At 41.5% G+C, this 14,697-nt stretch overlaps 1 protein-coding gene and 1 pseudogene across 4 annotated transcripts in view; one reads left to right on the plus strand and one right to left on the minus strand.

The window, feature by feature from the left end:
- Positions 1 to 14,697, plus strand: part of SMAD1 (SMAD family member 1) — an 80,963-nt gene that overhangs the window by 51,774 nt on the left and 14,492 nt on the right. For all 4 annotated transcript variants that reach the window (XM_061142427.1, XM_061142429.1, XM_061142426.1 and 1 more), the window contains exon 3: positions 11,922 to 12,179. In XM_061142427.1, coding sequence (XP_060998410.1) covers positions 11,922 to 12,179 — 258 coding nt within the window. The remainder of the gene's footprint in view (positions 1 to 11,921; positions 12,180 to 14,697) is intronic.
- On the minus strand, positions 6,120 to 6,199 carry LOC133058242 (U2 spliceosomal RNA; annotated as a pseudogene).

A 14,697-nucleotide genomic window follows, 5' to 3' on the forward strand; every position in this document is an offset into this window, starting at 1 on the left:
AGCCCAGCCCCCGTCTCCGGTGTTAACTGTTGTTGTTTCTTTTTCATTCCTTTTGCCTATGCCCTGGTAACTCAGAGAAGCTGAGTCCAGTGGCAGAATCACAAATGTCTCCTGCATCTTGGTTCCTGAAACAAAAGTACATCCTGAAACTTTCTTAGTTTGGTTTCCCTATTGACTAGAAAAGGGATTTTATTTCATTTTTTAACTGAATGGTGGTGGTGGTTTTAGTTGCTCAGTTGTGTCCAGCTCTTGCACCCCATGGACTGTAGCCCACCAGGCTCCTCTGTCCATGGGAATTTCCCAGGCAAGAATACTGGAGTGGGTTTCCATTTCCTTCTCCAGGGGATCTTCCCGACCCAGGGATTGAACCCACATCTCCTGCCACTGGGGAAGCCCCAACTGAAATAGATGCATAAATACTTTGAAAGGCAGAAATTTGACTTTTTTTTTCTCATGAGCGATTAGGAAAAGATACATACAGCAGTTAACTAGGAATTTTTGAGTCGGTGGAGGGAGGTGTAGTGAAATTATCTAGGAGCCTTCCCCCTCATCCCTCAAACTAGAATCCACCTGAAGAGATGGTGTGAAAACAGCTCAGGTTTTTTGTTTGTTTTACCCAGGGTTAGGACTTCTGAAATATAAGGATGTTACAACACATTCTGATTTTTAAATGATTTAATTCAAAAAGAAATGTATGTGCGTAAAGAAAGTGTTTAAACATTGGGCCCCTCTTTCAGAGGAGATTCTCGCAATTCAAATGAACCAGCAGGAAGAGTCCTTAAAGGGAAGCTGCAGACTTGAGTCGTTCTCTCAAGTTGCCAAGTAGGAGTAATTTTATCAGTGTGCCGAGGAAAAGGGTTCCCGGAAGAGCCAGTGCTCCCCTGTTTCTCTTTTCCCTAAAATAGAAATAGACTGAAACCTGTAAAGAAATACTAAGGAAGATATTCCTCACTCTTTCCCTTTCTATTTCTAACCTGAGTCAGATGTAGACTTTGCACATCTCACTCCTCTCACCTGGCTCATCAGCCTCTCACCCAAGAAATAAGAATTTCATAGAGGTTTGTTTACACGTAGATAATTGGTCTGAGTATTTTTTCTTTGCTCTTCCCCCAGTAGCAAACATAGCTTCATACTGAAATATTGCTGAAATGAAAGGAAGAGGAACTGGAAGTCAGGGAGACTCTGGGTGAGAGCATGCATCTCCTGTCCTTCAGGAGTCAGCGCAGGCGAGGCGCCTGGGCCTTGGTTTAGAGCAGCTTGTGTGTATAGACCTAACCCTGCCTAGCTTGCTTCCCCCCATCTCTTCTCTTTCACATTAATACTTCATTCCAGGTCTAGCAGCTGTTTCAGACCCCCATACCATTCCTAAATTTAGTCAGTTATTGTTTATAATTTGGATGACCATAAAATTTGCTGTCCAAACTAGAACACTTTGGAGAGTGATGTGCTAAGTCGCTTCAGTCGTGTCCAGCTCTTTGCGACCCCGTGGACTGTAGCCCACCAGGCTTCTCTGTCCATGGGATTCTCCAGGCAAGAATACTGGAGTGGGTTGCCACTTCCTTCTCCAGGGGGTCCTCCCAACCCAGGGATTGAACCCATGTCTCTCATGTTTCCTGTATTGACAGAGGGGTTCCTCACCACTAGCGCCACCTGGGAAGCCCTTTTGAGAGTGACATTGGGTCCCCTATTAATAATTCCATCAGAAAACAGCTACAGGCTGGGACTGTCCCAGGCAAGCCAGAATATACAGATACCTTATTTATAATTTTCAAGCTACACGAATCAGATTTGATAGTGATTCACCTATTAGCATCATCAAGGAGTTAGAAATGTTTCATAATTGAACTTATTCAACTAGACTGGAGTTTTCTCCTGTGAGTTGTGTGAGCTTAACTTTAATTTGTCCAGAAGCACTGCTAGAATTTTTTCTACTCACTTATCCCTTAAACAGACTGCATCAGACAGAATTTAACATTCTTGGAAAGTTAGTCATCAAGACAGCAGAACCTCAGGGGTTGAGAGTGCCTGTTGCCTTTGTTTGAATCCCAACTCTCCACCCTTTCTCTGGGGCCTTAGGTAAGTTATCCCCTCCAGCTTTCTTATTTGCAGGGTGTGATAATGTGCCCAGCGTGGTTCCAGGCTTAAAGTAAATATCAGTGGTGGTAATCTGAACTTTGTAGATTTTAGCGATCGCCTGAAAACCAATTTGATGAACGTCTCCTTGCTTCTACATAAATACTCTTAGTTCTAGAATCTAGCTTTATATCTACCTCCCTCCTTGCTGTTACTTTTTACTGTAATTTTCTGAGAAACTTGCTAGTATTGTGACGACGAGTAAATAGGAAACCCGTACATTCACAGCACCCCAGCACAGCGTGCCTTGCCAGGTACTCAGAGCCACAGGTAACATGGCAGGAACATCTTCCCAGAGGCCAGTTATACTGCCTTGTAAGTGGTTTAAGACACCACTTTCATGTTTGATAAATAATGAAGAGTAGAGTGTAAGCTGTATATGGATTGATTCAGATCAATCAAAATTTCAGTGTAATTTCAATTCCAGTGGTGTTGCTGGGACCCCAGCTGGATCCACTGTCCTCTGTCACTGAGGCGTACTTTGGTGGAAAATGTTGAGAAATCCTGGGGAGATGGATCTCAGAAACATCCTAAGGGTATTTTAAGAGGGTTTGAAGCACTGGTTGCTGCTGTTATTGGAGGGTTAAATTGAACTTTTGGTAAATTGGACAAAAATGTCCTCTTCCTAGAGTGTATAGGAGGATATCCATTTATTTTTTTACCTTGAAGTTCTGCTTAGTAACTTTGAACAGCCCACAGAAGACGTTGCATGTTTTAAATGTTAATCGCCACTTTAGCATGAGACTTCTTGCAGCTCTTTACTTTTGGTATCTTCAGTTGGATTTCACTGTAGGAGCTAGTGTATCTGTGGTAGCAAACTAAAGTTCCTTTCCTGGATGGGGATTCTGAGTTGGGAGATGTACATCTTACAGCCCCAAAAGAAGACACGGTAGGATAAAACTGTCTTATCTGGAAATGTAGTAAAATTCGAGAACTCCAAGGAATGGTTACCAAACCTTGAACATAGGGTTGGAAAAGGAATAGATAATGGAACATCTTAACCATTTATTTTTTTAACTCGCAAAAGATGGTTTTGAATTGCCTCTTTACATTTATTTTTTGAACAGCTTTATTGAGGAATAATTGGCTTAGAATAAACTGTACATGTTTCAAATATACAGTATGATTAGTTTTAACATGTCTGTGAAAGCATCAGCACAGTCGAGACAAGGAACTGACTCATTACCTGCAGCAGTTTGCTCCTGCACCTTTACAATCTCTCCCCCCAGCCCCAACCCTCCTCCACAGACCGCTGCTGTGTTTTCTATCACCATACACTGTTTTGCATGTTTAGATTTTATATGTGTGGGATCACACAGCATACACTTTTTCTGTCTCCCTTCGCTCAGCGTATTATTTTGAGATTGACCCATGTTGCTGTGTGAATCAGTATTTCATTCCTTTTTATTACTGAGTTGTTGCTTCGTTTCTAAGTGCAGCTCTTTTTGTGACCCCATGGACAGTAGCCAGCCAGGCTCCTCTGTCCGTGGGATTCTCCAGGCAAGAATGCTGGAGTGGGTTGCCATTTCCTGCTCCAGGGGATCTTCCCGACCCAGGGACTCTTGGGTCTCCTGCATTAGCAGGTGGATTCTTTACCACTGAGCCATCAGTTGTTCAGTCACTGAGTCACGTCTGACTCTCTGCGACCCCGTGGACTGCAGCATGCCAGGCTTCCCTGTCCTTCACCATCTCCCGGAGTTTGCTCAGGTTCGTGTCCATTGAGTCGGTGGTGCTGTCTAACCATCTTACTCTCTGCTGCCCTCTTCTCCTTTTGTCTTCAATCTTTCCCAGCTTGAGGGTCTTTTCCAGAGTTGGCTCTTCACATCGGGTGGCCAGAGTATTGGAGCTTCAGCATCAGTCCTTCCAGTGAGTTTTCAGGGAGCCACCGAGAAAGTCCCTTATTATTGAGTAGTGCTCAATATGGGCTTCTCTGGTGACTCAGCTGCTGAAGAATCCCCTGCCATGTGGGAGACCTGGATTCGATCCCTGCATTGGGAAGATCCCCTGGAGAAGGGAAAGGCTACCCACTCCAGCTTTATGGACTGCATAGTCCATAGGGTCACAAAGAGTCAGATGATAATTAAAAGGTACTGTTTAAAACTGACCCACTAGACAGTGTAAGGTTAAGTAAGGAAAAAATGGAAGACATTAAAAGATACAAATAGAAAAATCATCATATAACAGCAATATAAAACCATCTTTAGAGTTTCCTTTTAAAAAAACACAGACAAATAATTATATCACACAGAGAAATATAGTAAATATAATACAATAACTAACAAAAAATAACATGACAGAGTTGATACCAAGCATGAGTCATATCAATAAATAGGCTTAATCACCTATTAAAATTAAGAGATTTTCAAGTTGGTTCATAAAGCAAAACTTTATGCTGTATTCTCGAGACCCATCCCTCCCCCCACCCAAGAAAAGTGATTAAAAAGCTAAAAATCATGGAATTGGTAAAGATATATCAGGCACCTGTAAACAACAAGTGGAGGGTTGTGATTGTGACGTCACACGAAACAGAATTCAGAAGCCCAAAAGGCACTGGCGCAGACGCTTCAGCACGTTATTGACTGGGGCGTTTTTGCAGAAACTGACATGGTGGGTGATTGTTTTGTAAGTGAATATCGAAATACCCTCGTTTGAGTAAATAACTTTTTTTGCACTTAATGTATTTATTTGAAACTTCGGATGTCTCACTAAAGCATTCTCATGTTTCATTGGAGTGTGATAGCGATATAGCTGACAGATGTGCAGGAGAACAGAATGCCTGTTACACATACACCACGTGTCACTGCACTTTCCCTTAGAAGAGCAGACTACACTTTTGGGCAGCATTTTTCTTTTAGTCCTCCGGGTATTATTTCCTCTGGAATATGTTCATTTATTTTACCTGATAGTTGAGAAGGTGGATTTCTTCAGGGGCTCTTTTAGAAATAAGAGATTTCATGATGTGTCATTTTTTAAGATGTAAAGTTGCATTTACAATCTACACAGGTTGGAACAAAGACCTAACAGAGTGAAATGTGAATGATTATGACAATCATGAGTTGTGTAATGAACGCTGAATCAGTTTTAAGCTCTAAAACTTCATGATACGTATGGTCAATGATATGTTACAGTGAACATATATGCACCAAATATCACAGCAACCTCCTGTATAGAGTATGGGAGGAAAAACAAATAGAAACACCCCAATAATAGGAACTTTAATACACCAGTCTAAATATATGACAGGTTATGTGGGAAAAACCTAAGTAATCATAGCAGCCAGAGGTTGGAAAACTGCCCACAGGCCACGTCAAGTCTGTTAGTTGTTTTTAGAAGTAGAGCTTTTTAACGCAGCCACACCCAGCTGCTCTCCAGGTGCGGTGCCCAGACTTTTCCCTGCAGTGACTTTTTTTTTTTTCATTTATTTATATTAGTTGGAGGCTAATTACTTTACAATATTGTAGTGGTTTTTGTCATACATTGACATGAATCAGCCATGGATTTACATGTATTCCCCATCCCAATCCCCCCTCCCACCTCCCTCTCCACCCGATCCCTCTGGGTCTTCCCAGTGCACCAGGCCCGAGCACTTGTCTCATGCATCCAACCTGGGTTGGTGATCTGTTTCACTATAGATAATATACATGTTTCGATGCTGTTCTCTTGAAACATCCCACCCTCGCCTTCTCCCACGGAGTCCAAAAGTCTGTTCTGTACATCTGTGTCTCTTTTTCTGTTTTGCATATAGGGTTATCATTAGCATCTTTCTAAATTCCATATATATGTGTTAGTATACTGTAATGGTCTTTATCTTTCTGGCTTACTTCACTCTGTATAATGGGCTCCAGTTTCATCCATCTCATTAGAACTGATTCAAATGAGTTCTTTTTAATGGCTGAGTAATATTCCATGGTGTATATGTACCACAGCTTTCTTATCCATTTGTCTGCTGATGGGCATCTAGGTTGCTTCCATGTCCTGGCTATTATAAACAGTGCTGTGATGAACATTGGGGTGCACGTAAGGACAGATACTACACTTGATCTTAGCCAAAAGGCCAAGAAGCGATCTGCAGTGACTTCTTCTGTTGCCGGGCACAGGCTCTAGGGCCCACGGGTTTCAGTAGTTGTGGCACACGGGCATGGTTGCTCTGCAGCATGGGGAATCCTTCTAGATCAGGGACTGAACCTGTGTCTTCTGCATTGGCAGGCGATTCTTTACCCCTGGGCCACCAAAGAAGCCCCATTTCCATTACTTTTGAACGTTGTATTGACACTACCAATCAGTTCTGTTAGGCACAAGAAAATAATTTGAAAGGAAGAAGTAAAATTAGCTGTGGGAGACATGATCATTTGCTGGAGAACTAACTCTACAGTGAGTCAATGATAAAAATAACTGAGACAACAAAAGAATTCATCCAGTTACATATAAAATAACATAGAAACGTCAATAACCAATATACAAATAATTACCAGATAGAAGGTGTAAATGAAAGTGAAAGGTATAAGGTAAAAGTAAAAACTCCATTTAAAATAGCAACAGAAAAGATAAAACACTTAATAAACTTAATAAGAAATGTTTAAAATGTAATACAGTGTTATAGATTAAATTCTGTCCCCTGCAAAATGTATCTGTTGAAGCCCCAATCAGAAGTACCTAAGAATGTGACTGTATGTGGAAATAGGGCCTTTAAAAAGTTAAAATGAGGCCATTGGGCTGGACTCAAAACCGACTGGTATTCCTATAAGAGGAGAGAGGGACATACATACAGAGAGACACCAGGGAAGTAATATGGAAGAAGCACGGCAGGCAAGTGGCCATCTTCAAGCCAAGAAGACAGGTTTCAGAAGAATCCAACTTGCCAACACCTTACTGGTGGACTTCCAGCCGCCAGACTTTGAGTAAATAAATTTCTGTGGTTTAAGCCCCACAGTCTGTGGTATTTTGTTACGGACAGGCCTAGCAAACTAATACAAATAGTAGCTGTGGAATAATCCTGAAAGATGCAAAAGTACACTTGACCTCCCCAGTTCTTGAATAGAATATTTTGACATTATAAGATATTAATTCTTACTAAGTTAATGTTTAAACACAATGTGATCCCAGTAAAAGGACCAATAATCTTTTTTTCTGGAGGTTGACAAGGTGACCATCAAAGTTCATGTGAAAAAGTAAGCATATGAGTAAAACTGTGAAGTGGACTGTGAGAGGGGACCAGCCCTACAGATACTAGCATATACTGTAGTCTCTGCGGGGCTTCCCAGGTGGCTCAGTGGTTAGAATCCGCCTGCAGTGCAGGTGATGCAAGAGATGTGGGTTCAATCCCTGGGTCGGGAAGATCCCTTGAAAGAGGAAATGGCAACCCACTGCAGTATTCCTGCCTGTAAAATTCCATGGATAGAGGAGCCTTGCGGGCTACAGTCTGTGGGGTTGCATAGCATCAAACTCGACTGAGCACACATGCACACATAAAGTCGCTATAATTAAACCAGTGTGATACAGGGCAATGGACTAGAATGGAATGGGATGGAATGTCTGAAAAACACACCCTAATATACGTGGAAGTTTATGAGAAAGGTGGTACCTCTGACCACTAGGACATAGGTGGGCTTTTTAATAAATGGTATTGGGGCAGCTGGCTAGCCATTTGGAAAGATAAAATTAGATATATTCCTTATGGTATAAATAAACTGAACTCCAGATGAATCAGAGATTTAAATAAATATGATACCTTACATGCATTGGAAGAATGCTTGGATGAATTCCTCCTTACAACCTGGGTGTAGGAAAAGACTTTCTATGACTCAAAATCCACATACAATTAAAAAAACTTTTTTTGATTACCAAAAAATAAACTTGCACATAAGCAAAATCAAGAGGCAAACTGACAGACTGTGATAAGCTATTTGGAACATAATATATCATGGGCTGATATCTCTAATATATATAAGATATATAGATAAGATATTATATAGATAATAATGTATCTTATATAAGATATTATTATATCTTATATAGATGAGATACAATATCTATAATATGGATATTATATATTTGTCTATATGTTTATATGATTTATCTTTAATGAAAAATGGAAAGACCAAAAATGAGCAAAAGATACAAGCAGACATTTCACAAAAGAAGACTAAAATAGGTCTTCTGAAGTACATGAAAAGATGATCAACATGAAAAGATATATATAGAAATATAAAAGGGCACCAAAATGCCTACCATTTTTTCACCCATCCAATTGTCAAAAACGTAAAAAACTTGACAAAATAGTCTGTTCAGGAGACTTTGGGGGAAAAATCATTTTCATTTGTTGCTTGTAGCTATGCAAAATGGTACAACCCCTGTGCATAGATACTTGATGATAACCAAATTATATCTCTATTTACCCTTTCACACAGTATTTCCACTTTGAGGATACACCTTTAACAGTACTACAGTACATGCATGGAGTTATTCATTGCAATATTGTATATAATGGTTAAAATATTGCAAACTACCTAAATGCCCAGATATAGGAGACAGGTTGAATAAACTATGGTGCTGTTAGCTATAAAAACAAATTAGGAAGATCTCTATAGGTAGTATGAAGTTAATTCTAGAATATGCTAAGAGCCATGTCACTGGTAAAGATGCTGGGAAAGATTGAAGGCCAAAGGAGAAGAGGATGAAATGGTTAGATAGCATCACAGACTCAATGGATGTGAATCTGAGCAAACCCCAGGAGATAGTGAAGGACAGGGAAGCCAAGCGCAAGTCCATGGGGTCTCAAAGAGTAGGACACGACTTAGCGACTAAACAACAGCAAACAGCTGAAAAAAGCGAAGTGCAGGGGCTGCCTTTCTTCTTAGTAATAAAGATGAAATAAGAAAGCAAACATTTATCTTCTGATTTCCTCAAGAAGATGCACAGGAACCAGAAAAAAAAATGAAATAGATTATGCTCTGAGGAGATTAGATGGGCAGGCTGAGTGAATTGTAATATATGCATATAATGAGGTGTTGCACACAGCACTGGATGGATCATACAAGCAGCATGTTGAACTAAAGCCAGACACAAGGGTGTATGTGATTCCATCTATATGATTACATTTTACTATAGATGTGTGATACCCCAGTACCTTTTTTAAGTCCATTAAAATATACCTGTACCTACATCAGGAGTGGCACAATCATCTCACCTTTTAATCATCAGAAGTGAGGAAAAGGGTATTGATCTTGTCAAGTTCATCTGTAGAGTGCTGCTTTGTTATGCTGGTGGTTCACTTCCGAGGTCACAAAAGCTGATTGATCTCCCCTGTGGTGTACACCAAGGGCAGACCTGTGCTTTAGAGCCAGACAACAGGTACACGGGGGCACGTGCGCAGAGCATCCACTGGAGGTGCAGAAATACATGGCCTTCCCCTGCCGCTGTCATCTGCAGGCAAAGGGGACGAAGGAAACGCCCAGTTCTAAAACCCTTAGGCAATAGGAGTTGCTGAAACAGGAGCCCAAGTAAGGTGGGGAGGGGAGGGTGAGAGAAGAGAGATGGAGAGCTGAGTTTTCTGTTGCTGTCTGGTGCTCCTGTTGGTAGGAGGGTTTAGAGGCCAGTATTTTCTGGCTGTTAAAGGTAAGCATCAGAATGGTGACTATAAAGGCAAATTGGGAAGCGGTAATTCAAGTTGTAACAGCTGAAAGAAAAAGAGAAAGTGATTGTGTGGGTAGTTTAAAGATATTGCACTAGTTCAGGGCATGTGTCTTATTTTAGAATATATTGGGTTGACCAAAATGTTCATCTTATGGAAAAACTTGAACCTTCTAACCAACCCAATAGATTTCTACTGGTGTTGGGAAAGTGCTTATGACTATTGGGAACTTTTTCTTCAACCAAAGTAGTTTACATTTCAAGTGATTACTGAAAGGTAAAAGGAAGAATTATGTCTTTTCATCTTACTTTTTTCTCTTCGTGGGTTGTTTTTTCCTCTTAATTGGAGTATAGTTGATTTCAGTGTTGTGCTCGTTTCAGATATACAGCAAAGTGACTCTGCTATATACATACATACATACACACACACACACACACACATTCTTTTTCAGATTCTTTTCCATTATAAGTAACAATTATGCTTTTGATTCAGACAAACTCCGTCACTGTGTGAAAAAGGAAATACATTTATTACACTAAAAAGATTTGTTTCTAAGGGATAAAATTGTAGGGAAATCAGTGAACCTTATGGAGAATTGTGGAGACCTTTAAGATGCAGCATATGAGACCTTTTAACACCTTCAGAAACCGATTTTTACTTAAACAATTTCCAGCTCATGAATCAGTTACAATCCAAGTGTTAAGAGCACTTTTTCCTGTAGAAATGGTATAAGCCATGGGTAGATTGACTGGAAGGTCCTCAAAAATCTGCTTAATTCCTAATGCCACTAAATACGGTTTCTTGGGGGAAATGCATTCTGAGTCCTAACTCCCAACAACATTAACAGATTTTAAAACTCCCGCTTTCCCTCTCATGCAGCTTACCAGATGGACTGTTCTTCTCCTTTAACCAAGGCCACAAGAGCAGTAGGGATGCCGGGGACCTGTGTTATTGGGAAGGAGCCATCTGGTGACCCTGGCAAGAAGCTTAGGAAAACCCAGTTAGGGTTCTGGTAGCTGGCCCATCCCTTCCCTTCTCATCGCCCTTGTGGTGGCTTTGCCTCTGGAGTTTTCTGGAGATTGAGAACCACCATGCTAGTTATTGACTCCTTAGGTTCCTACCACATGGAGCTTTGGGGAGTGATTTGACTTGTCTTATTTCCTTCTCTACTAGTGCATACATTTTTTGGACCTTTGTACCTTGGGCATTCAGTAGGGAAAATGCAGATTGTATTGCTTCCTTTGCCTATCAGGTAGTGATAAGGATTGCTGAGAAGTGGCAAATACATTCAGATCCTCAGAGGAAGGTGTTCATGAAGTGTGACTACTAGGACACGCTATGAAGTCTTTCCCACAAAACATCATATTTTATCTAATTAATTCTCTTCATTGGTGTTTGGATTTTATACTGCTCATTGTATGGATCCTCTCAACTTTAGCTACTATTAGCACACTTTCTGTGGTTTAAAGTGAGCTGACGTGTCCATTTAAAACATCTGTGGTGAGTAGGGACCACCCTGCTGGTCCAGTGGCTGGGATTTTGCCTTCAAATGCAGGGGGCACGGGGTCGGTCCCTGGTGAGGGATCAAGATCCCACGTGCCTCGCAGCCAAAAAAATCAAAACAGAAGCAATATTGTAACAAATTCAATAAAGACTTAATTTTAAAATGTTTGTGATGACTAATTCACAGCATTCAATAAATATTATTAACTCCTAAGTGTGAAAGAGTTAAGAGTTACCTCCCTTTTCCATCAGGGAGGTAAACTGGAATTGTCGATGGCAATGAGTGTTCTTAGTTGTGCCTTGGTTTTTAGTGGGTGAGAAAATTAAGAATCAGGGAACTTTTAACATTTTTCACGTAAAAGAATGTATTTTGCGAACTTTGCCTGGGCCCTCTGTTGATGCTGCAGCTCTCTGGCTAGGCCATCAATGATTCTGAGCAGACCATCGTTTTTACCACACTTGTTCCCGAGTGGGAAATGGCTTTTCATTTGAATGGTGCTTTTGAGTTGGCAACACAAGGAGGTTCAGATAACTTGTGACTTACAGATAATGTTTCAACTTTGTTGTGTTTTAGTGTGACCTTATTAAAAGCTTTTCATCATTCTGATTTTGTACCCTCTTTTTTTTTTTTTTTTTGCCCTTTCCCCCTTTCCAGTTCTTCCTCCAGTACTGGTTCCAAGACACAGCGAATACAACCCTCAGCACAGCCTCTTAGCGCAGTTCCGCAACTTAGGGCAGAACGAGCCTCACATGCCACTCAACGCCACTTTCCCGGACTCTTTCCAGCAGCCCAACAGCCATCCGTTTCCTCATTCTCCGAACAGCAGTTACCCCAACTCTCCTGGAAGCAGCAGCAGCACGTACCCTCACTCTCCAACCAGCTCAGACCCAGGAAGCCCCTTCCAGATGCCAGGTAGGTTGCCGCATTCGGTGATGTTCTGTGGTCAGTGAGACGCATCATCACAGTGCCGTGGAGAAGCCGGGTTTCCTGGAACGGGGAGAGCTCACAAGCCTTGGGCCATGGCACCGTGCTCTAAAACGCAGGATACAACTTTGAATGAAAGGAGACACCTCGTAGCCAAGCAAGGCGGTGTTTTATTTGTCCAGCACAGATGCTTGAATATGTTTTCGTGTTTGATTTTTGGAAGGTTTTGAAACAGCTGCATCCTTCTGGGAGTGGCATGGTTGTTCCAGCCTTTGCTCTTGATAAAAGCGAGCGGAAAAAAAATAGCACGCCACACACATTTGCTGTTTTCATGCAAGGGGAAAAAAAAACCCTGTCATAAGTGCAACCTCAGAAAAGATATTTCCTGGGGGATCTCACACACACACACCCCCACACACTTAATTAAATTCGTTTAAGTGGTGATGTAATCCTGAGAAACATACACTTGAACAACAAAGGACTTGCAACAGAAGTACTGGAAACCATCTGCTTGTTTAACTTAGCAAAGACAAAAGACCATTATCCTTTTGTAGCCTTCTCTGAGGGTGTAATGTCTGTCAATTAAATGATTAATTAGGACATTATATTTTTCAAGTTATAGGTTAATAAGCCAGCATCTCAGAACAATAAAAATGATTAGTGCCAGATTTCTAGCCAGTCAGCCTCACAGGGGGTGCATTAAGCAAAGATACACTTGACATCTATTAACATTTCAAGAAGGGAAAAGGAGTGGGCAAGCATGTTTAACATATTGAAATGTTTGGGGGCAAATTTGAATCCGATAGCAGAGCTAGTGTCTTCTCAAAAATTGAAAAGTGGCCCATACTTGATATTCGTATCTTTTATTTATGTACTTAGTGCTTTTTTACATTTTAAGCCTGTTTATATTGAACTTGCTTGTTTTTCAATCAGAAACTGTTTAAGATGAGGATGGGAGATAGATTTCTTTCAAAATCCAACTCATATCATCTGGTGATTTCCTGTCCCCTCCTGGACCCGCTGAGTTTGAGGAACAGGTTGGAGGCAAGGAGATTGTTTGGGGCAGCTTTGAAGCAGTGGCAGACTCAGGGTAGCCCCAAGAGTGGAAAATACTGAAGATTATTGCTTGAATTTACACCTTGTCCCTGGCTGTCAGGGATTAAGGCCCAGGCCGAGTAGAGAAAACTTGGAGCAGAGAAAGCTGAAGGGGTGGGAGGAGGGCCTCATGGAGAGAGCAGAGCATCACCCCTAGTATCCGGTCCTTCCCACCGGAGCTGATGCCACAGGGGGTTGATGAAGTTTTCACCAGCCTGCTTGCAGAAATTTATTGGATTTGGTCTCAGAGGAGGCTCTTTGTCTTCATTTTTGGCTGGAAATAAAACAGAGGCAGTGTTACAGCTGCAGGGAAGAAGCTGAATTTTAAAAAGCTGTAGAAAGGGTAGAAAAGGCATCCGGATCAGGTCCCCGGGGTCCTGTCTCTGTGCTCTGGGGCCTAGCTCATAGCAGCTGGGGGCTGAGGGGGTGGGGGTTGGGGGAGACGGTGGAAGTGGCCAGGGTGTGATTCAGCGGGAGAGTCATTCTGGGAAATCACTAAGAAACTGCAAGAGCCGTGTTGGCTTTTTCTCTTTGACGGTTGCCCTGAGTGGTGTCAAGTACTCATCCAGGCTACGGGTTAAGGTAAAACTCTCTCCTGCTCTGTCATATGTGCTAGATGGGCTCGCCATGGCCCTTGAGGAGCTTGTTTTTCCATCACAGAGGATTGTTTGTGGGAAAGCCATACCCTTTATTTTGCTTAAGAAAGTACAAGGCTGGGACTTCCTTGGGGGTCCATTGGTTAAAACTGCCTTCCTGTGCAGGGGCTGCAGGTTCAATACCTGATAGGGAGTGAGATCCCACATCCCCCTCATGGCCAAAAAAACCAAAACATGAAACAGCAGCAGTATCGTAACAAATTCAGTAAAGACTTAAAAATTGGTCCACATCAAAAAAAATTAAAAGTGAAAAATGTGAAAGCACAAGACTTGTGTTAGTGTTGTTTCAAAAATCACGTTGTTTGCATCTTATTTGCCAGTTGATTGTGAACTTTCCAGAAGAAATGTATGCAAAAATTCTGAAATAGATGATTGTCTGACAAACTGATTTATTTCCTCTTATTCTGCTGCTAGAGGCTAGTGATAGGAGTGGATAGGAAGTTAGGTGGTCCTAGCAGACTTCTTGAAGTCATGGAAATTCACAGTTTGAGTCAGTAAGTTGGCTGTCATGAAACTCAGTTGGTAAATTCCTAAGAGCCCATAGATTTAATGCATGAGACCCTGAAGCTCCTTTTCTGAAGAAGTCCTGTGTAGCTTTCAAAAGTTTTCCATCCACCAGGGAAATGACAAAATGCAGAGGTCCTTTGAAAGTGGGTTGTGTGCAAGCACGTTTAAATGCTCTTCTGATTGTTTTAAAGAGGAGTGATCCTGGGTAAGCAGACAGCTTCTAGCACTGGTATACGATGCTTTCCTCC

This window comes from Dama dama, chromosome 5 (assembly GCF_033118175.1).
Source record: "Dama dama isolate Ldn47 chromosome 5, ASM3311817v1, whole genome shotgun sequence".
Lineage (NCBI taxonomy): Eukaryota > Metazoa > Chordata > Mammalia > Artiodactyla > Cervidae > Dama > Dama dama.